Source organism: Pseudoliparis swirei, chromosome 8 (assembly GCF_029220125.1).
Source record: "Pseudoliparis swirei isolate HS2019 ecotype Mariana Trench chromosome 8, NWPU_hadal_v1, whole genome shotgun sequence".
Lineage (NCBI taxonomy): Eukaryota > Metazoa > Chordata > Actinopteri > Perciformes > Liparidae > Pseudoliparis > Pseudoliparis swirei.
The window spans coordinates 9,517,836-9,541,519 of record NC_079395.1 but is presented as its reverse complement, the minus strand read 5'-3'; the positions used below and the strand labels follow the sequence as shown (position 1 = coordinate 9,541,519).

Below are 23,684 nucleotides of genomic sequence, written 5' to 3'. Positions count from 1 at the left end.
AATGTCAACAGCTGGCCATGTGAAGACAAGACTGATATGATATAACCTCTGTGTGAAAGATCAGTTTCTCTTCTTCTTCCTTTCCGCTTCATAAGGTTCGAAGTCAAAGTGCTATAAAAGTCAGTCTGTCAGAGGAGAGCTGCCTCTTCCTCCTTCACACTGACACGGATTCAAGAGGTCGTCGGAATGAACAGCCGCTCGACAGCAGCCTCCAAGACTGGGAATTAATGAAGATCACCGATAAAAGGACAGATAGGTAGATCTACTAATTATTATATGTTACATTTCATGGTTTGTTCTAACTGTAACCACAACAATGAGCTTTAAAATATATACTGTGTTAACACAAGTTACGTTTTCTGTAATGCTGATGAGCTATAATTTTAACGACCATTTCTATAAAACTTTTCCACTCATTATATAATTTTTTTTAATGTAGGGAGTAGGAACGCTGAACATTGATGATGCTGAGAAAGGTAAGATGAAAAAATTTGTTATGCGCATGGATTTTATAGATGAGATTACAATTTATCAGAAAAAGCTTCCCTACCGTCAAGGAAATGCTGTAAAGTGATAAAGTAATCATCATAAATGTTGTATTTTGAGGTACACAGAAAACAGAAACGTGGATTTTTAACATAAAGTGCTCTGTATTTTCAGGGGGAGTGGGTCTGGCTGGACTCTGACATCGGGGTCCCCATTGGAGCGAGGGTCAAAGTAACACCATCTGGCCAACGGTTCCTGGTGGACGATGGGGGAAAGGTAAACACTCTGCTGGCTAGTTAAACAGCTAAATTAATATGTTGAAGCATCATAAAAACAGTTTCAGCCGGGATCCACCTTTAATTACGCCTCCTCGGATTGTCCATTTGTCCGGGTCATTCTCACAAATACTATAATCTCATGAACGCCTTGAAGGACCTTCTAAAGATTGGCTCAAATGTCCACTTGGAATTGAGAAGGAACTGATTATATTTTTGCTGTGGTTAAATGTGAAAGGTCAAAGGTCACTGTAACATCACAGCAACATTTTGGGACAAGGTTCATGATTGATATGCTAATTCTGCCAATTGACCCGTCACTCAGACCCGCAATTAAATTCAATCATAGCTTTGCATCGCCCAGCTCGGCCCGGGGTTTGTCAACAAGCCGGCTCTGCTCTATAGATTCTCATCAATCATTCCAGATTGTATTCATTTTCGGGCAGGGTTTGTGGATTTTGAGCTGATTTTGAGCTGATCTCTGAAATCGCTTTTTAGTTTTTTCCACTTTTCACTTCAATGTTTAATATGATAAAATGATACAATAATGACATTTTGAGCAGACATGAAAGTAAACTGCAACTTGACTGTTTAGTGGAGGGATACAACCACAAGGTGGTCATTCTAGTTTCTTACTTTGACCTCCCAGGAGCAGAGTCTTTCCCAGGAGCTGGAAGCCTCCCTACGGATCATGCACCCTACATCAGTGGAGGGTGTGGATGACATGATCAAACTTGGAGACATGACAGAGGCCGGCGTCCTCAGGAACCTCCTTCTCCGACACAAACGAGGCATCATCTATGTAAGGCACACATGCAACACGCAAACTGTAGTATACCTTTGAAAGTGAGCTGCCTGCCACTGGGGGGGGGGGGGGGGGGATTCATTTATCATTTGCAAGTGCAGTTTCACCTGAAATATTTCTTGAGAAGATTCTTGAATTTTGCTTGATCACCGGAAAGTATAGAAATACACACTGGATTGAAGTATCTTCTTTTAAAAAGGTGATTTCTTTCAACAAAAACAAGCTAAATAATTTGTTACATAATTCTTTAAAGGGCACAATGACCTTTCTTTACTATAAACAAAACCAAATGTGACATTTTTCAATGAACATTTCCAACTTAATCGTGGTAGCCCATCATTTGGGTAAATGAACATATACTAAGTGTCTAACACAGTCATTTTCTTCTGATTGTAGACCTACACCGGCTCTGTGCTGGTGGCAGTGAATCCATATCAGGATTACCCTTTATATTCAGAGGACCAGGTGAGGCTGGTAGTTACTACTAATAGTGCAACAGTGCCTTTCCCCCTTATCATCTAATTTTAAATCTCTTCCTCGTAGATTACAGTGGTGATTCGCGTGTGTATCTGTTGTCCTTCAGGTGCAGTTGTACCATGGTCGAAAGCTTGGGGAACTCCCTCCCCACATCTTTGCCATCGCTGAATCCTGCTACAGTAACATGACACGTCATCTCATGAACCAGTGCTGCATCATCAGGTCAGAATAAATCACTCCGCTGTAAACTGTTGCCGGTAGGCAGTCTTCAATAGAGTTACTCATTAATTTGTTCTGTCTTTTCCTCAGTGGGGAATCCGGAGCAGGTAAGACCGAGAGCACAAAGCTGATCCTGCAGTACTTGGCAGCGGTCAGTGGTGAGCTCTCTGAGCAGCAGATTGAACAACAGATCCTGGAGTCTAACCCAATACTGGAAGGTACTACATCAACACAACTGGACTTCAATGACACCGAGACATGCAGTTGTACTCAACACACAGGCAATAACTGCCTGTTGACACACATGCATACACAGAAAGGGAGGGAAAAATCACTGCGTGTACCCTTTTTTGTCGCATTAGTTTATATAGTGGATAAACACATTACACGCACACACACAAGATTCAAGATTCAAGATTCAAGATGTTTTATTTGTCACATACACACACAGGGTGTGCAGTGAAATGAAAGTGGCAATGCTCAGCAGGAATGTGCAAGGGCAACAAGTACACACTATTTACAAATAAAAAACAACACAATATTTACAGTAAGTGTGTGTGTGTGTGTGTGTGTGTGCCTAAGAGGGGCAGTTGTGTGGGTCTATGTGGGGGTCCTGGTGAGGTCGGAGTTCACAATCCTGATGGCCTGAGGAAAGAAACTCCGTCTCAGTCTCTCTGTTCTTGCAGCGTGACTACGGAGGCGCCTGCCTGACCGCAGCAGCTGAAACAGTCTGTTGTTGGGGTGGTGAGGATCCTTCATGATCCTGCCGGCTCTGGTTCTGCACCTCCTGGTGTACAAGTCCTGCAGGGTGCGGAGTGTAGTTCCAATAGTGCGCTCAGCCGAACGCACTACTCTCTGCAGAGCCTTCCTGTCCTGAGCGGAGCAGTTGCCAAACCAGGCTGTGATGCTTCCTGTCAGGACGCCTCTACAGCTCCAGAGTAGAAGGACTGAAGGATCCTCTGGGAAACTTTAAATTTCCTCAGCTGCCTGAGGTGGTAGAGGCGCTGCCTTGCCTTTCTCACCAGAGTGTCTGTGTTTGTTGACCATGTCAGATCCTCGGTGATGTGGACTCCCAGGTATTTATACCCGCTCACCCTCTCCACAGTAGTCCCGTTAATCCCCAGTGGTGAGTACGTCCTCTGTTGTTGTACCCTCCTAAAGTCCACAATCAGCTCCTTAGTTTTGGTGACATTCATGATGAGGCTGTTGTCCTGGCACCAGAGTGACAGATCAGCAACTTCCTCCAGGTAGGCCTTCTCGCGTTGTCGGAGATCAGGCCCACCACCACTGTGTCATCCGCAAACTTGATGATGGTGTTGAGCTGAACCTGGCCACACAGTCATGTGTGTACAGGGAGTACAGTAGGGGCTGAGGACGCAACCCTGGGGGATCCTGTGTTCAGGGTGAGGGATTTGAGGTGTGTCTGCCCACCCTGACCACCTGTGGCCTGGCGGTCAGGAAGTCCAGGATCCAAGCACACAGGGGGTGTTCAGTCCCAGCTCAATCAGCTTGCCGGCCAGTCTGGAGGGACTATGGTGTTGAAAGCTGAACTATAATCAATGAACAGCAGTCTCACATAGCCCCCTCTGGCTGTCCAGATGAGAGAGTGTGGTGTGCAGTACCTGGGAGACAGCATCATCCGTGGATCTGTTTGGGCGATAAGCAAACTGCAGCGGGTCCATGGAGGAAGGGAGGAAGGCGCAGATGTAGTCCTTTATCAGCCTCTCATTGCATTTCATGACCACCGAGGTGAGGGCCACCGGTCGGTAGTCATTCATACATGCTGGAGAAGCATTCTTGGGCACAGGGACAATAGTGGATCTCTTGAAGCAGGCGGGGACCACGGACTCAGCCAGGGAGAGGTTGAATATTGTGGTGAACACTGGAGCTAGCTGGTTAGCACAGGTCTTCAGTACTCGCCCAGATATGCCATCTGGACCTGCAGCTTTCCTGGTGTTCACCCTCAACAGAGCCCTCCTCACACTGTGCTCGGTCACAGAGAGTGTGTGTTCATCCCCAGCGGTAGAACACAGCCGCGCCATCAAAAACTGAGGCTTTTCATGCCACTCCACCTATATTTAATGTTGCGACATCTAGCGTGACACTACCATCCACTGTATTTGAATCCATCGAATGCGACTGAAGTGTCAATAAAAGGGGAATCTTAATATTAAGTTTATTAAGTCCCTGTTCTGTCCCACGCAGCTTTTGGAAATGCAAAAACAGTCCGCAATGACAACTCCAGTCGCTTTGGGAAATATTTGGAGATCTTCTTCAATAAGGACGGCGTGATTGAGGGTGCTCGTGTGGAACAGTATCTTCTGGAGAAGTCTCGTGTCTGCCATCAGGTGAGTTAGCTCTGTCCAAACACCCAGCTCCCTATCTGTGCAGATTTATGCTGTTGGCCTATCAAGGGCTGTTAGAATAAACATGCTGTTATCACAGTCAACTATCTTTCTGCGTCCTAGAAAGTAAGTAAATCATTCCATGTTTCCTTTCAGCTCTCTCGTCCACTATACTGAGGAGTGAAAATACACAAACCATATGAAATGTGTCTATGACTATTCATTTACAACCACATGACCGAAAAGTGACACCTTTCAAACACCTTCATTTTATCTTTTTGTTGAAATAATAGTGAATTTTTGCTCCACAACCTCAGGCACTGGAGGAGAGAAACTACCACATATTTTACTGCATTCTGGCAGGAGTCACAGCAGAGGAAAAGAAAACGTTGAGCCTTGGAGATGCTAAGGAATACAAATTCCTTTCTCAGGTATTACAATATCTACCTGCAGCTCATTTTAGCAAAAGCAAACACATAATAGTCAAAAGTCTAAAACATTTCCTCATGTGCTGCAGGGCGGCAATATCACGTGTGAAGGCAGGAACGATGCTAAGGACTACAAAATAATTTGTTCCGCGATGAAAATCCTGACCTTCTCTGAGAGCCAGTGCCAGAAAATCGTCAAGCTGCTGGCAGCCATATTACACCTGGGAAACATCTGCTTCCAGGGTGAGTGTGTGCATTTTAGATTATTGTTGTTTTTCTGTTAAAATACTAATTAAATAATGTTTATAAAACAGAGGGAGCATACATTCAACCTGATCACACAACCATACTCTATTCCTAAGCAATACCACAATATTAAAATACTCAACTACAATTAAAAGCCCTGCAATACGATGTACTTAATGTATCAAAGTAAAAGTATAATATGTGAATTATCAGCCACTGTCCGTGTTATATATGGTCATCTGTGATACATAAATGTATAAACAGCATTTTCTATAGCAGCTAGTATAGGTGAATTACATTTCTAAATTGAAATGTATATTCTGTTGGGTAGATTAAGCTTAAGCAAAGCATTCTATTGAATAAGATCATCACAGGTTTTGTATATAATAACTTCATCTGCAAAGTAACTACATCTGGTAAATAAATGTAAATAAACTTCCCCCTGATATGTGATGGAGTAGATGGATAAAGTAGCATCATTTGGAAGTAGTCAAGTACAGTACCTCTAAATTGTACTTCCATGTCATACAGTTCTGCCTCTACACTGTCATTTGTCAAATACTTTTGATGTTGTTGTTGTTGTTACATTTGATCTTGTGTTCCCACCAGCAAACACGCAAAACAACTTGGAATCCAGTGACATCAGCAAGTCAGAACACTTCAGCATCGCAGCCTCGTTACTGGAGGTGAGTGCTTCCTCTCTTCGCTCATATACTTAGTGAGAAGACGAGATTCTGTATGTCTTTCACATTGTGTTGTGAAGATTGAGTGAACATGAACCAGCTGCGTCAATAACAGACCTTGATTCTGCAGCATTACATTATGAAGTCCGTGTTTGTTCTTTTCAGGTCCACAAGTCTTCCCTGGCGACGAGTCTGACCCAGCGTTCATTTATGACCAACAGAGAGCGGGTGACCAAACCCCTCAGCGCCGAACAGGCCTCTGACTGTAGAGATGCCTTTGTCAAGGTAATGAAGCCAGTGGCAGTAAATTGTTGCAGATTATTTGATCCTGATTACTGATTTTGGATTAATCGAATTACGACAAACATTACCGTCTAAATGCTGGATTTTGGATGTCAAGTCAGCAGCATGAGACCATTTTTATCTAAAAGAGTAAGGGGGAGGGGCTGCAAGCAGGGATTTCAGACAAACAACCATCCAGTCACTAAAATATTGTATTGCTTAATATTCCTCTGTTATTTGTGGCCGACCTCTCAGGCAATCTACAATAAGTTGTTCATATGGATCGTTGGGAAAATCAACGATGTCATCTCTCAGAGGTTGTCCAGCAGCCCCAAATCCTCCTTCCTGTCCATTGGCCTGCTCGATATCTTTGGCTTTGAGAACTTCAAAACAAACAGGTCAGGACATTTTCTTCACACTCCCTTCAAGCCGGGCGTAGCACAACTCTATGGCTACTTAAAAATGATTTTCCTCCTATCGCTTCACAGCTTTGAGCAGCTGTGCATTAATTATGCAAATGAAAAGCTGCAGCAGTTCTTCGTGGCCCACATCTTCAAGCTGGAGCAGAAGGAGTACCGGAAAGAGGACATTGTCTGGAATAACATCAAATTCAGTGACAATCAAAACATCTTGGACATTCTGGCTGGGAAGCCCTGTAACCTGCTGGCTCTTATCGATGAAGAAAGCCACTTTCCAAAGGTGCTGTGGACATATAGCGTATTGCTTTTTAGTCAATACACCAAACTGAAGATTTCACGTACAGCAACATATGTCCGCTTGTTTTTAATTCAAAATATTGTTTGGTGTATCAAAGGGCTCAGACTTCACTTTGCTGAACAAGTTGAACCAGCAACACAAAGGGAACAAGAGCTACATCGCCTCCAAGAGTGAACACGACACAGACTTTGGGATTTTCCACTTTGCAGGCCAGGTTCAGTACGAGTCCAAAGGTACGAGGCAAAATGCAACAAGAAAGTCAAAAAGAAAGACTCAATTCGTAATGTGAGGTGCTTAGCAATGTTTTTTTCTGTTTAGGATTCCTGGAAAAGAACAGAGATGCCGTCAGTTCTGACATAATCAAGATGGTTGAAATGACCACCAATAAGCTGCTACGCCAGATATTTGAGTCTGAGCTTTCAACCAATCGTGGGAAGATTAGCAACAACAAAAAAGTCATCATGACACCAAAGAGCTCTCTACAGGTATGAAAGAGTTACCTCATCATCATGTCATATATTTTGATATTGCTACAAGAATAGTCCACTTGTTTTGATGGACTTTTCTTTGTGGTACATATTGTGATACAGTGGACAAGCACTGACTGACATCGTGTGACAATCTCCAATTACCACACATTTGACCCATTTTCGTCTCCTCTCTATCATCTGCAGGCTCAGACTGACAACCACAAACAGGTGCCGACGCTCAGCGGTCAGTTCCGTCAGTCTCTGGACTCCCTCATGAAGGCTTTGTCCACCTGTCAGCCTTTCTTCATCCGCTGCTTCAAGCCCAACAATGAAAAGCAGTCCAAGGTGAATGACACAAGAGTTGTTAAACATTACCGTTTAATTGGGCAATTATGTTCGATTAATAAATGAGATGAGGGTTGAGAAAAGTTGCATTAGTGTTTGTGCAGGTTTACAAAAATCAAGATGTTTCCCTGAAATCTTTTTGTTTCCAAAAGAAAATGAAGATGTTGCTTTGAGTCTATCTACATTGGATTTTTTCTCCTTTCCCGGAACTGAAGAAGATACAAATTAATTTTCCCATCGGCCATTCAGCCCCCCTATCATCTGTCCTTGCACTGGATAAACAACAAACTCTTCCTGTTTTGTGCCATAAAGTAATTCACCAAATTTCCGGAAAAATATGACCTGCTAATATATAGTGTGGACCATATAACTGGGAAACTTTCCTCACCCCTTTAAATTAGTATAATTTATCTTCATTCATCTACAATAATGTGTTTCGGTCATGTTAGTGGCATTGCTGTTGATCTGATCTCAAAAAATTATGGATAGATTGCCACACACTGTTGTACAGTCATTCATGGTCCCCAGAGGATGAATTATCTTCTGACTACTACGTTGTGATCCCCTGAGTTTTCTTATTGTGCCTTGAGCAAGTTTAAATACTTTACACCCTTTGAACTATCTCAACATATATATATATATGTATACACATATATATATATATAAATATATATATATTTATATTATATTATTACATCATATATTAGAAGAATATATATATATATAATTATTTATATATATATTAAATATATATATATACATATATATAATATATTTATATACATATATATTTATTTATATATATTCCAGTGGACTTCATTGAGCTGGTTCTGTGTATGAAGTAAACTATAGTACTACTCTGGACAGAATATACAAAACCACTCTAATCTGCTCTCCTCTAGGTGCTTGACAGAGAGCTATGTCTGCATCAGTTGAGATACTCGGGCATGATGGACACCATCCGCATCCGCAAGCTGGGATATCCAATTCGCCACACCTTCGAGGAATTCCTGGAGCGCTACAGGGTGCTGCTGAAGACGACCGTCTGCGACCCCAGAACTGTTAGTCGTGATGATCCTACGTTACAATGATTTCATCAAATCTTTGTGGAATCTAAAATGTTACTGCTTTATGTCACTCAGGATAATACTGTTCATGCGATTATGATGGTCACATGATGGTTTACTTCTTTATCGTCTTTCCCCTGGAGGAATTTGGGCTGTCATTAGTGTCTCTTCAGCATCTTTATTGTCTCTCCAGGAGAAAGCTGCCGCCTGTTGTAAAGCCATCTGCCAGGCCGTGTTTGAAGAAGCCAACGAGTGGAAAATAGGCAGGACCAAGATCTTCCTCAGGGTGAGTAAAACGGATAATTCAAACCATGCTGTGCCTCAGCTTTACTGTTTCAACACAGTAGAAAATCACTGCAGAATAACAGTAACAATATAAACTGATAAAGAAGTATCAGTATTACGAACTAGCAGCTACACCTTTGACATTACTCCATTACTTTATGCTGCAGTTTACTTGATTTAGTTGTTTGGTTTCTTTAGACAATTTGGATAACGTAATCTTCGAATATTTTGGCATTTGATCGCAACAATGTTTTTCTGGGTGAATCAGAAAGTAGAAATGTGTCTTTTTTCCCTTTATTTCAGGATGCACATGACGCCGTCCTGGAACGACTGAGAGAACAAAAGCTCAGCAGGATAGCTCTGGTGATCCAGAGGGTCATGCTGGGATACAAAGACAGGTGCAGCTTATAAAAAGAGTAACATTAGTAATCACATAGACATCATGAACTAAGAACTGAATGAGGTCATGGGTACATTGTCTTTTTTATTTTCGCTAAAGATTGTATCATTTTATTGCGGTACATACTTCAAGATGAAATATGGTGTCACATAAAAAGCCTTACATATATGTGTGAGGGAAGTTTCTTTTTATAATTTTTAAAAAACTTTTTCTTATTTTATAGAAAGTCTTTCCTGAAGAAGCGGACAGCAGCTGTGGTGTTGCAGAAGCACTGGAGAGCTCACAGACAAAGAGAAATGAAAAGAAAGGTCTGATTAGTGTTTATACAACGCAGAGTGTGTAGCTGACACCATGCTCTCTCTTTGATGTTTTCTATAACTTATCTCATGACCTTCTCCTTTGTTTCAATTCTTGCTTCAACCAGCTCCTGCTCGGCATTTACCGACTGGCATCAAAGATCCGCGGTCGGAAGCTCCAGCTCCAGTACCAGAGACAGCGAGCGGCAACAATCACCATACAGAGCCAGGCATGCACTCTACATATTGTAGATGAGCTTACAGTGTAGCCCTATTCCAATGTTGGTGTCCCAGGTTGAAAGTTAAAGTATATTTCTATACGAATGTTGTTAACGTGTCTCTAATTAATTTTCCATTTTATAACTTTGGAAATCAATTTTACTACTACATTTGCAAGACAAACAACCAAATGTATTGAATTATTGAATAAGATAATCAGTCATTTCTGATAAACTGCAGGTTCGAGGCTACCAGGTGAGGAAGGACTGGAAGCAGAAAAGAGAGGCCGTCATACTGATCCAAGCTTACAGAAGAGGACTCCTGGCCAGAAGAATATCCAAAAAGATGAGGGATGAAGTAAGAGCTGAAAGTCTTGAAAATAGCATAATCAATGTTAAGAAACAGGTGTGTGGCACTAATGAACCATTTCACCTCCTGTTTCTCTATCTTCTCTCGACCCAAACCACCTCCCAGGCGACCCTTTTGCGCCTGGCGAAAGAGAACCAAGGGAAGATTGATGCGGAGAAGATTGCCGCGGAGAAGATTGCTGCGGAGAAGATTGCTGCAAAGAAGGTTGCTGAGGAGAAGATTGCCGCGGAGAAGATTGCTGCGGAGAAGGTTGCTTCAAAGAAGGTTGCTGCGGAGAAGATTGCTGCGAAGAAGACTGCTGCAGAGAAGATTGCTGCGGAGAAGGTTGCTGCGGAGTTTCAGCAGCGACTGAAAGTCGTCGCTCAATCATCAGATGATGAGGAGCCTGAGCCAACTGTTGAAAAGGATTCGTATGATCTCCAGCCCATGCCTCCTGTGGAAGTGGTCCAACAGGAATCAACACGATCAGATGAATTTGAGGTGAGACAATATTTTAGTTGTGTAATCCGTTAATGTGACATGAATGCATGTGAGCCTTTTATCATACGTCATGAATTTACTGACTGAATCCTTGAAGTTAATTATAATATTGCTTTTAAGAAGAAGAGGAAGGAGAAGAAGAAGAAGAACGTGCCAGAGCCGCTGGAGGAAACCACAGTGGAGACAATACAGTTGGAAATCATCGCTGCAGCCTCAGTCCCATCATCCCCTACCCCATCGCTGGAAGAGGAGGACGACGAGTTTGATGACGGCAGTGATAAGTTTTCCTTCTACCGGTTCAGCATCCTTCACTTCCAGAGCAACACCGGCCACACGCACTTCAACCAGAGACTCAAGCAGCCGCTTCTGCCCCACGATGACGAGGGCGATGCACTGGTGAGCGGACTGAGAGCAACAAAGAGGCAGCTGTCTTGCTGCCAGCTGCAAAGATGTCCATCTTTTGCCAAAGCTCACCCTCAGCTTCTCCTCATCTTTTCCTTATTTTTCCTTTAGGCATGTCTGACTATATGGTGGATTATACTGCGTTTCATGGGGGACATACCAGAACCAAAACCTGTGGACGCACTGTCTCAAGCATCCAGCACCATCTCCCGTTCTCTACCCCAAAGGCAAGGCCGGAGGCTGAGCCACCTGGTGGGACTGGACCAGGTAACATATTACAAACAGCTTGTTTTCTGATACAGAAGATCACCTTGGATGTCAAACAACAGTCATTACACTCTAATTATCATGTCTTTTCTGAATAGATAATAATGAGGAAGAACAAGAAAAAGCTTGGCGGTGGAAACAGAAAAGCTTCTGTCATTACAGAGGAGGTCAGCACTGGTGTTTCTACGGCAGTCATCTCTCTCATTCATTCTGTGTTGATTCATTATCAGCATCCTTTGCTAATTTGTTCTTTTGCATTTAATTTTTTTTTCAGCCAGAGAACTTCACAGAGGACGAAGACATTTTGATCGGAGAGGGCCCGACACTGGATCGGCCACTTTCATCTTTGGAAAAAATACACATTATCCTCGGATACGCTCTGTCGAGACCAGACATAAGGTAGAGATGGGAGGATCGTTGACATGATTGGGAGAAACTTATAACATAAGATTATACTATTTAATTTCCCATCATTAACATGTTAACGGCCTTCTGAAGTCCTGGAGGTTCTCCTGCCTCTTCTTGCCCTCATTGGTCAGTTCTTCTGATCCTCTTATACTGTCTTGTTTATCACTGTTCCTTCCATGTTTCTCGGCCTGTGCAGGGATGAGATTTACTGCCAGATCTGTAAGCAGCTGGTGAACAATAAGAACAAGAGGAGCTCTATGCAAGGTTGGGTCCTTCTCTCCATCTGTCTTGGGATCTTCGCCCCCACAGACATCTTCATAAAGGTCAGTCTGCAGCAAGCATTCAGTCAATCAGCAGCTGAAAACCTCAGATTACACAATAAAAAGCTGAACAAGTTGAACATGGAAATATTGGACACCTGCATTTTTAATGTCCTGGGTCTTTTCAAATTTGTTGAGTTTACATAGTAATCAATCTTTATTTGGTAGTGTAGTCTATTGACCATATGTTATTATTCTCTGTTCCACAGTATTTGGAGAGTTTTGTCCGTAGAGGTCCAAATGGTTACGGAGAATACTGTACTGAGCGCCTGCGTCGGATCATCGCCAACGGAGGAAGAAAAGAGTTGCCCTGTTGGTTAGAGGAACAGGTAGAAACACTTAACCACATTTTGTTGTTGTTTGTTGTTGAAGAAAGGTATTTTCTTGAGCAGCATTCCTCGCATTAATCAGTTATGAAACTTTAAAGTATTTAATTATTTTCTTGAATTTCTAGCATTTGAAGGATCTATTTTTCATACTTTACTGTCATTTCACATTGTTATACGGTATATGAATGTATAACAGAGTGTGTTACTTGTACAGAGGGTGCGGACACTTCCGTAAATAGAGATTATTTGCAGGTGGCGGTGGCAGACTAATATCATGTGGCCATCAACTGCTTCTGTCGTCAAAATATCCATATTACACCAAAATGGGGCAGAGGAAATGTTCTTTTATTACTAGCCCTGCTATGTTTTCCCCCACCACTCGAAGTCACCTTTTCTTTCAACTCGACTGCTTGTTCCATAAGCAGAGACGTACCTCTGGTGGCGCGCGCTGTGCACTCCTATAAATCACATCCATAAAGCATCATAGAATGTGCAGCTTCTGTACTCATCATGGTATTGAAAAGCATACCGTCATTATTTCTAAATACCCTGGCATACCTTAATATCACCCAGGCCTAATGTCAATCCATCTTTTCGCTCTCTCCTTGACAGGCTGCCAAGTCCAAGGAGCCCATAGATGTGTCTGTGACTATAATAGACGACCGCACTGTCCATCTCCAGTTGGACTCGGCCTCCACCTCTGCTGAAGTCTGTCAAGCTGTGGCTGACAAGATTGATCTTCGAGACACATATGGATTCTCCCTGTATATCAGTCTCTATGAAAAGGTGAGCTTTACTTCCTCATCTCTTGATTCGTCTTGTCTATTCAGACTTCCCACTTCTGTATCTGCAAACAAAAGTGTCCATACTTTTGGTTGTCATATAAACCGGCGGGTCAAGTGTTTAAATATGTCTTAATTAGTGCTGAATTCCAGTTCAAAAGATTGTAGAGAACCACACTCACTTAAACCCTCTTTCCCCTCCAGATGTGGTCTCTGGGCAGCTGTGGGAAGCATGTATTGGACGCGGTGTCTCAGTGCGAGCAGGAGATGAGGAGGCAGGGCAAGGCGGAGAAGGATACCCCCTGGACACTTTCCATCCGCAAGGAACAGTTCACACCCTGGCATGACTGCTCAGAAGACCCGATCAGCACAGATCTAATCTACAAACAGGTTATCAAGGGAATCAAGATGGGAGAGTACAGCAGTGAGAAGGTGAGGCTCCGGAGTGAGAGGACTGTTTACTTTGACCACCTTACTAAATGTTCAACAGGCTAATTATATCTGCTCTTTGGTGTTACACGAGGCACCAACGATATTGAGGTTAGCATTATAATGTTGCTCCTTATCTGCTAAATATGTAAATTAGCGACTGTTGCAGCATGTTATGTGACATAAATTACCAATCTAAAATAAGCACCAGTTTGTTTAGATTTCTGGAAACTTTGTCTACTAAAAATGTATTGCATCTCTCAGGAGGATGAATACGTCCAGCTGGCAGCTCAGCACTATTACATCCAGTTTGGGTCAGCATACAACAAAGACAACGTCCAAAAGGTGGTGGAGGAATGCATCGCTACGACACTTATCGAGAACAAATCGATGACGAAGTGGGTCCAGCTCATCAGCGCGGCACACTTAAAGGTATAGTGCATGCAATCAAACAACAGGTCAAAATGAGATACTTAATGAATTTTCTAAACACGGCTGGAGCCCAACACTAATTTGTATATGCCATGTACGATGTAAAAAAAAAAAAGAAGTCTAGTTTTTTTTCTCTCAGTTTTATTAATTGTGTTCACATGGGCACAGTAAAGGTGATTCACCTCGGGATAATTCTTACCTCCTGATCCTACAGGGTCCTTATGTCAACGAGGATCATGACACAGACAGTGTCAAGGGAGAACTGGTCAACAACGCCCAACATTCATGGCCCCTGCACTTCTCCAAATTTTATGACGCTACATTGATGTCAGGTCAGTCATCATACTGCTTATATTACCTGCAATATTTAATATGCAATGCACATCCTCAACACCCAGAGAGGTCTTAGTGTAAATAAACAACGTTGAAAAAAGTACTTTTCCTGCAGATGAATGCCACCAAGTATTGGTATTCATATGTGTGTGCATCCCCACTGAACACAGCAGTTATAATTTAAGAAATGGCAGACCACTTACTACACTGCTTCTGAAACATTGCATTCCCATATCTGTCTACAGGTCCTCCTTTGCCCAAAAGCAGATTTTTTGTAGCTCTAAACGCGAGTGGCATCTTCTTCATGGATGGCAGAGACAAGTGCCTCCTTGAGATCCCTTACCTAGAAGTAAAGGACATACACATGATTGGGTATGGGCAATTGATGTTGTTCTGCTGATATAATTATTTTTGTTTTAAATGTACTCCCTTGCAAAAATGTCTTGCTAAGTAAAATAAATAATACTTTGATGTCTAGTGACAGCCTTTTCCGGGACTCTGAGTCACTGAGTTTGGCCACAGTCAACGGAGAGATTGTTCTGAAATCTGGTGAAGCTGCGGACATGGCCGCACTTATTGAGAGAAACCTGGATGGGCTGAGACAGCGCTCAGTGTACGCAATGGCTCGACAGGATGCCAGTAGACAAGGTAAGAGTCTACATCGTGTTTAGTATTAGGCTCAAACACATTTGAAGTCTATTTTATCCCATACATGCATAAAAAACAAATCTGCCTCTCTTTTTTCTCTCCTTCTACAGATGACCCCACGTTCCCGGTTTGTAAACGAGGAGACCTTCTGCTCGTAGAGAAAGATAAAACAGGTTCTCCTGGTAAGGACTGGATAAACGTTACCAACCAGCGGACCAGTGCCAGCGGAGCGGTCCATAAGGATACAGTGCAGTTTCTGCCGACTCTTGAGAAGCCCAATGACGTTATGATGGTAGAGTGAACATTTCTAAATTAACAAACAAATATGAATTCAAGTCTACATGCACATGCATATATTGCATCAGGATCGTTCAGGTCATTGGATCCATGGGTATAATGGTTGGAATAAGCCCCTCTTATGGTGTCACTAATGACCTGCCTCTGACCCCTCAGGAGCTGCTCAGTCCAGGCCAGAGGAAACCTTCAACAGCACAAAACGCCACACAAAGAAACGAAACCGTGGCTCCTACCTCATTAAAGGAGTTTGCATTTGAGAACTTCAGGTAATGATATCATATGAATTATATATAGTTATTTTTCAAATTAAAATGATGAATATTCAACTATGTGTTAGACATCAATATATATACAGGACTGTCTCAGAAAATTAGAATATTGTGATAAAGTTCTTTATTTTCTGTAATGCAATTAAAAAAACAAAAATGTCATGCATTCTGGATTCATTACAAATCAACTGAAATATTGCAAGCCTTTTATTCTTTTAATATTGCTGATTATGGCTGACAGCTTAAGAAAACTCAAATATCCTATTTCTAAATATTAGAATATCATGAAAAAGTATACTAGTAGGGTATTAAACAAATCACTTGAATCGTCTAATGAACTCGAAACACCTGGAAACACATTTTCAAATGTTTGATTTTGTTTTGCTGTTATAAATCTTTTTTTTTACTTGGTCTGAGGAAATATTCAAATTTTATGAGATAGGATTTTAGAGTTTTCTTAAGCTGTAAGCCATAATCAGCAATATTAAAAGAATAAAAGGCTTGCAATATTTCAGTTGATTTGTAATGAATCCAGAATGCATGACATTTTTGTTTTTTTAATTGCATTACAGAAAATAAAGAACTTTATCACAATATTCTAATTTTCTGAGACAGTCCTGTATATATGAATGACAGGTTGTTTTAAGTATTGCAAAGAGTAAAACACTCTCAGCAAGCAAGCGAGGCCGATGTGCTCACACAGTTTGCTCCATGCCGCAGGCCTGCAGCTAGAGATGCCGGTCGACAGGGTGCGTCCAGAGGGGTGAGCAGGGAGAAGCTGTGGGCAAGCTCCAGAGAACCTCTCAAACAGCCCCTAATGAGGAGCCTGGCCCACAACTCGGATCTCAGCAACCTGGCCTGCAGCGCCTTCACTGATATCCTTAAAACTAATGCTTCCCTAATGCTTGGTCAGTAACAGTTGAAATATTTGATAATGTTGACCTTGATAAAACCCCAAATTACCCACCTGGTTCAGGGGATTTTCTTAACTTTATTCTGTTGCAAGGATTTTCTTTAGGATTTGCTTATGTTGAAAAAACAGCTTTAAATTAAAACGTCAGATAATAATATTGTTTTCCCTCACAATATATATATATATATATATTAGAGGAATAAGTCACTATCAGGGTTGTGAGTAACATTTGAGCCACTCCTGGGCTGTACAGCACCACTTTGATGTGGGCCAGACCAATACAAATATAGCAAAATAACCTATAAATGGCAACACTTCCTATTTTGACTATTTATTTTGTTGTAAAGGTTTAAATATATTCTGAAAAATTACACAATTAATGAACAATCCATTTACAAAATTGTTAATAAACAGCCAGAGATGTCTCTCTGCGACAATTAAAAACAAAAAACCTCCTCAAATGAATTTAGCGTTCCTGCTCTCAGTTGTCCTTCCTCATTGTACTTTTGCCCGATGAGCCTGATACACAAATATTATATTCCTTGAGCACTGAAAGGTGCTTTGAACATAGCAAGGACACTGGCTTCCCATTCACCACTGTGAAGAAGTAGGAAGTGGTCTGTTTTTTCTTGTATTTTCTGAACATAGTCATCCAGTGGGCCAAATTGGACTTTCTTTAGCGAACCGGTTCTGGCCCTCGGGCCGTATGTTTCACACACCTGGTCTGGAACACATAAAGGACTATGTGATACAGAACTTAGTCAAGTAGTGTACTCTCTGTGTGAATCCTTAACCATGGCTGCTACCTATCCTGAAGTATATGGGCGACTACCCCATCAAACATGCTCGCAGCCCTCTAGAGCTGACTGACCAGATCTTTGGCCCGGCCACCCAGCATGAAGAACTGCAGGACGAGATCTACTGCCAGATTATGAGACAGATGACCAGCAACAGCAGCAGGTGCTCCCTCCGTGTGCACTTCTGGACAGTAAAGCATTCACACATAATCAAGAGCCTACATATATAATCCTCTTGCTTTTCTTGCTCTCCCTCACTCTCAGGTTGAGTATGGAGCGTGGGTGGCAGCTCATGTGGCTGTGTTTGGGCTTGTTCTCGCCCAGTCCGAGTTTGATAAGACACACTCAGCGCTTCCTGGAGTCGCGGCCCAGAGACCAGCTGGCTCCTGGCTGCCTGCAGAGGCTGCGCGGCATGGGCAGGTCAGGCTGAAATTAGATACAGAAATAAGAAATGTAGAATGTAACGTGATGACTGCAACATCCTGTACAAGAGGTTTGTTACTGGTAGGTCCAGAATGCATGACTCATGACTTTTTGAAACTTGAAAAACTGGTAGTCCATATAAAGGAAATAATGATGCCACTGAACTGCCAGTAAACTGTGTTTTTGTTCTTTTACTTAAAAGGAAATCTAAAAAAATCTCTGAGTTCTTGTCAAGCTCCAAACATTTTATAATCAAACTGCCATAGTGCATCTTGGCAGTGTCCTCTGGTGTTATCTTTTCAATAAGTCTCTTTAATTTAAACCAGTCTTTCAAAGCACAATGGTCAAAACTATCTTTAGTCTACTACTGCTGAAATTCAAGCATGTGTTGCAAGAAAATGTTCTTCAATAAGAAATGAAAGCGGAGAAAGCGCTGGATGATTAGAGGTTAAAGAGTGTTACTTTAAAGGGAGTGTCAAGATGGAAATGTATTAAAAATATATTTTCATTACTACATTAGTCATAAAAAGGAATCAAAATAATCAGTGCATGTTAATATATCTCAAGAGTGTGTACCATACATGTATTGTATTTCTTTGTACCCTCAGTAAGGAACCCAGGAAGCTTCCTCCCCATCCGGTAGAAGTGGACGCCATCCAACAGAACAGCACCCAGATCTTCCATAAAGTCCACTTCCCAAATGAAACAAGTGATGTAAGACTCTGGCCTCTGCACACTGAGATGAGATGTCCATTAGTGTGCACTTGATCATGATACTGATATCAAACGGCACGGTTTTGTTCTGTTTTCTAATGAAGGGAAGTTGGAATAAGCTCAGTCAGTTTTTTGTTTTTTCTATTATTATGGTTCTATCCATTCGTGGGCAAACTATTTTTCTCCCAAATTAATTGTTTAACGTGAGTTCTAAAATGACTTACAATTTCCATATGTAATTAACATATCACAGTCCATTTGGATATCAGTAAAGGTTTCTATCTGTGCTGTTCTTACTGTTGTGCAGATATTTGAGGTGAAGTCAACAACCACAAGCAAAGACATGTGCTACAGTATCGCCTCTCAGCTCAAACTGAGCTCAGCTGAAGGATACGGCCTGTACCTGAAAACACCAAACAAGGTGGGGTTGGGGTATATATTTCTGCAGGGGTTTTTTGTTTGATTCTATTTTCTTTTTTTGCCATTCATTGACAACAACAAAAAGATGTTATATGGATTTCTATACAGTCTAAGGGGACATGTTGTGCTTTGGTTTTCATTGATAATATGACTCACTTTAATTAAAAAACGTTGAGATAATGAGCTCTTAAATGTCGATCTTATCTACGATGGTGAATTAACAGTCACAGTTAGTGACTGGAACAATCAAGGATGTGCTTAGAACCTGTTTAACATACTGAGATTATTCTGTTTTTAATTCTCAGCTTGTAAGCTTGGAGGAGCAGAAGTATTTCTTTGACAGTTTAAGGCTGACTTCAGAGACTTTTAATAAAGGAAAAAAAGTGAAAGAAGGTAATGCTTCATACTGACAACTTTGTATTGTTACAGTCAGTGGCTATCCATGTGGATGATTGAGGTTTTGTGTCCCAGGCCACCAGGCCAATGTGCCCTACCGGGTGAACTTCAAGAGGAAGCTCTGGTTCAATGTGAGCCCGGGGAAAGACCTGATTGCAGACCTCACTTTCCATTTCCCACAGGTGGGCCACCAAAACACTCTTCATTCTGCTGGCTTTTACTCTTTTTCCACACGCAGAATTGTCTTGACACATGGACTCTTTTTTGTTGTTGCTGCCACATAGGAGCTACCCAGGTACCTGCGTGGATACCACAAATGCACCAAAGAAGACATGGCCGACCTGGGCGGGCTGCTCTTCAGAACCGAAGTAGATTCGGACAGGTCGCAGTTTGTCATGATCCCCAGAATGCTGCGGGAGCTTGTTCCTGCTGACCAGTTGAAAAGCATGTCCTCCGAAGAATGGAAGAAGGTAAAGGACGGAATATATAGAGGCAGGCGGGGATGTATGAAAATTCCTCTTCTAAAAATGGAGAAAACTGTCTTTTACATGAATGTGTCCATGTTAAGTGAAGTGCACTGTGTATTTCTCTCTTTGCTTGTTGTCCTCCTCGCAGCACATCATCTCTGCCTATAACAGGCAGAGTGGTATCACGGTGCACGAGGCCAAAATCGCCTTCCTGAAAGGCATTTCGAGTTGGCCAACCTTCGGCTGTAGCTTCTTTGAAGTTAAAGTGAGTCATCAGGATGGAAACACCGCAAAGTTGGCAGGCAACAATTTGAGGAAGCTGTTTTGTCTCGTAATTTTATTTGCATTTTACTTTGCAGCAAACTTGTGAACCTAGCTACCCAAATACAGTTTTGATTGCCATCAGCAAGCAAGGGGTTTGCTTCATAGAACCAGATACAAAGGTATGTTTTAAATGATGTATACTTATGTGTCCTCTTCCTTATCAGTAATAATATATTCTGTATATGTTTGTTGTTAGTATTCTATTTCACTGTGAATCAAGTCTAGTGTTTGACTTGTAATCTCAGTATATAAGACATTCATAATAACTAATTGGGGGGTTGAAGGATTACATCTTAATGTATCTTTATTAAATACTGTAAACCTTTTAGGAGCTGATTGTCATGCACCCATTCAGCCGCATCTCAGAGTTCCAGAGTGAAGGCGGCTACTTCGAGATGACTATCGGCACCTTGGGAAACATCTTTGTCTGTGAAACCTTACAGGTACTATACGATAAAATAAGAGCTTTTTATTGTCATTGTTTTTATACAATGAAATTTCGTTTGAAATGGCTGTCTTTTCGATTTAATTTCATAATCTCCAAATACACAGTGCACAAGCCAAAACACAGTATTCTATAAATCAGTCTGTTCCTGAGAGGTTATTTTAAATGTAAAGATTTTCTGATAAATACTTCCATTTCCTCCTTTATCAGGCCCACACAATGGAGGACCTTCTTAGATCGTACATCACCATGTACGAGAGGCAGAGGCAGAACCTTCGACCGAGGAACCATATGTTTTCCTGAGGCTTCAAGAGCAAACGCATAGACTGAGAAAGCTGTGATTTAAATGCACTTTTGATCAATACCTTTACATTCATTTCGTTGCATCTTTCAGTGATGACAAATGACAATGACGGAATTGAACCAAATACAGATTGCTTCTACTAAACAGTTGTATTCAAATGTGTCACATCTTAATTTATTTTGTCTTGACTGCAATTCCTAACGTGCCACTGTGAGAACTATTGAGAGTCGAGAACATGAATTGAGATTCATGTCAAATGAGTGGTATCAATCATGTCCAACAGTGAGTCATTTAGATTAATTTGATTGATTTTTTTGTGATTTATTATTAACTATTGCAGTCACAGAGGATCTAGAGAAATTAGATTAGTAGATTATTTGCCTTAATTTGATGTTTTCATATGTTTTATTAGACTGAATTACCTCTAATTTTACTCATATGGTTCATATTATAAGTTTAAAGTTCCACACTCAATGACGATAATGACAATTTTTCATTGTTTTCAAGACATAAATGCATGAAGTGGTGGTGAGGTTTCCTTTTCACCATTCGTCCCATAGTGCCCTTTACACTGGAATATATTTCCTTTTTTTTATCTGCCAGTACAATACGACCCCCATTTAATATTTTAGTTAGAGAAATAAAATGAATATTAACATACCATGATACTCAACATACGTTCTTGATTCTTGATTTATAGACTCACAGCTTTCTGTACACTGTATCTACATGTAACCTAAAATATGTCAAATAGAGGATTTTATCTGAAAATCCGGTGTTCAGTCATCATTTGTCAGTGTACATATGTTCATACGTGTATATATCGACACAAATACTGTACTTGTCTTCTTTCTTTTTTTTCATCAAATATTTGGTTATCATCTAAATTCACCAACATTTAATTATCTTGTTTATTGATATCCATTGAAATTATATAAGAGGAAAAGCGCTATTACAAAACAGTAAATAGCATCCATACATTTTTAGAAAAGCTTCTCTATGAAATCCAGAACGGCTGACTTCAGTACAAAATGACAAGATTATTATACAGTTGAAACTATTTCAACATAAAATATTTTACATTTTTGTTTTATTTTTGTATTTCATTTCTGAAGTTTGAATAGCTTAAGTGTTCTTAGCTGAACGCTGGTTCGATCTTTCATGACAGAAGATGAGTTGAGACAGTTATGAAATATCGTACCTTGTGTAAATGTGTGACTTCTTCTTTTCCTCTTTAATTAGTTTGTAATTTCAAACATGTACTCATACTTGAAGGTCTATCGTTTTGTGGCTTATACACAAGCTGGAGACAAAATCAGCCAACACTCGCAGTTTTCCATCAAACATTTGATGCTCACTCTTTTACACAACTCAAATGTTATTCTGGAAATTACATCACAAACTCTCTGTGTGTGTGGTGTGGCACAAAGTAGTGTAATGTAGTAGACTACTTAAACAACCCTACTCATTGCCTGTCAAGACTATTGCTCTGTTACCATGGAAACCATGTGACCAAAAAATCAGGTTACCATGGGCAGGTGCATTTAATGTGCAGTATTATCATCCATGCCTCACATTTATTTCCTGATGCAATCTGATCGCAAGTGAAGCAGATAGACAGACACGAGACCCTTTAACAGTGTAATTGCTATACTTTTAAACTCTTCATCTGAACCAATGCAATTAAGATATCATTCACTATTCAGATAATAAAGGTTAAACTGTTTTTCTGTAGGAAAGATATTTTCTCACTCTCAGCTCACAGTCTGGGTTAAAGTAAATGTAGGCTGTTAAATTAAATTAGAACGGAACGGAAGAATAAGATGTAGGTCAATCAGTTCAATGTCGAAGTCTGTATGTTTTGAGTATGCTGCCCTACTAGAAGGAAAAGGCATTTTGATGCACTGCACCAAATTTGGAACAAAAGACCTTATTGCCCAGACCACATCACTATCCTCCCACCTGCATCGACCCCCCCCCCCCCCCACACACACACACACTCCTCCCCCTACCCCCCCCCCCCCCATTGTATTTTAAGACTGAAAACAGACTGAAAAACAGCATATCAAGATCAGGCCCATACACATCTACTTACTCATACAACATGTGTGTGTGTATGTGTATATATATATATATATATATCTATATATATATCCACATATACGTATATATGCATAATGCATATATATATATATATATATATAATATATGTATATACTGTATGTGTATACATATTTATATCTAAACATATATATGTATATATATATATTATATATATATGTAAATATATAAATAAATAGAGTAATATACATACATTTATATATATGAATATATATATATATATATATGAATGTAAATAAATATATACACGCGCGCGCGCACACACACACACGCACGCAATGTGCGCACGCATGTGTGTGTGTTCCTACGTCTGTCTTTTTCTTCTCTTTAAGTAGAAGCAGAACTTTCGGCCATTTTTTCGGGGTGTTCGTTGTTTTCACCCAAACAAGAGGCTGTTCTCAGGTCGACGCTGAGACGTGCTTACCAGTCAACCTATTGCTGGTTTGGAGGAGGGTAAAATGATCCCAGATCAGTGTCTGTTTCAGTGTCATGCCGTCCCCTATCGCGCTGCGAGGTGCACGACAGCCTCGCGATAGCCTCGCCTCCTAGA

The 23,684-nt window shown here is 41.0% G+C and overlaps 1 protein-coding gene across 1 annotated transcript; it reads left to right on the top strand.

The window, feature by feature from the left end:
* Positions 1-438: 438 nt before the first annotated feature.
* On the top strand, positions 439-21,853 carry LOC130198400 (unconventional myosin-VIIa-like). Its single transcript, XM_056421552.1, has 49 exons — positions 439-476; positions 661-762; positions 1,411-1,563; positions 1,963-2,031; positions 2,150-2,265; positions 2,353-2,480; positions 4,468-4,610; positions 4,925-5,038; positions 5,125-5,278; positions 5,891-5,967; positions 6,130-6,249; positions 6,502-6,644; positions 6,735-6,945; positions 7,061-7,196; positions 7,282-7,448; positions 7,638-7,778; positions 8,681-8,839; positions 9,039-9,131; positions 9,434-9,528; positions 9,754-9,838; positions 9,955-10,056; positions 10,286-10,402; positions 10,520-10,894; positions 11,015-11,290; positions 11,408-11,563; positions 11,662-11,730; positions 11,838-11,962; positions 12,168-12,294; positions 12,501-12,620; positions 13,233-13,406; positions 13,607-13,834; positions 14,096-14,263; positions 14,478-14,595; positions 14,842-14,968; positions 15,075-15,244; positions 15,355-15,536; positions 15,698-15,807; positions 16,531-16,685; positions 17,530-17,683; positions 17,785-17,940; positions 18,552-18,657; positions 18,965-19,078; positions 19,383-19,470; positions 19,549-19,655; positions 19,758-19,943; positions 20,089-20,205; positions 20,300-20,383; positions 20,594-20,707; positions 20,920-21,853. The coding sequence occupies exons 1-49, from the start codon at positions 462-464 to the stop codon at positions 21,010-21,012; spliced, it is 6,639 nt and encodes a 2,212-aa protein (XP_056277527.1). The 5' UTR covers positions 439-461; the 3' UTR covers positions 21,013-21,853.
* The last annotated feature ends 1,831 nt before the right edge of the window (positions 21,854-23,684 follow it).

Bases quoted from the DNA above. Each gene is read 5' to 3' on its own strand.
- LOC130198400 (XM_056421552.1), top strand. The intron at 6,946-7,060 runs GTGCTGTGGACA...GGTGTATCAAAG, and splicing joins AAGAAAGCCACTTTCCAAAG to GGCTCAGACTTCACTTTGCT. The intron at 9,529-9,753 runs GTGCAGCTTATA...CTTATTTTATAG, and splicing joins ATGCTGGGATACAAAGACAG to AAAGTCTTTCCTGAAGAAGC.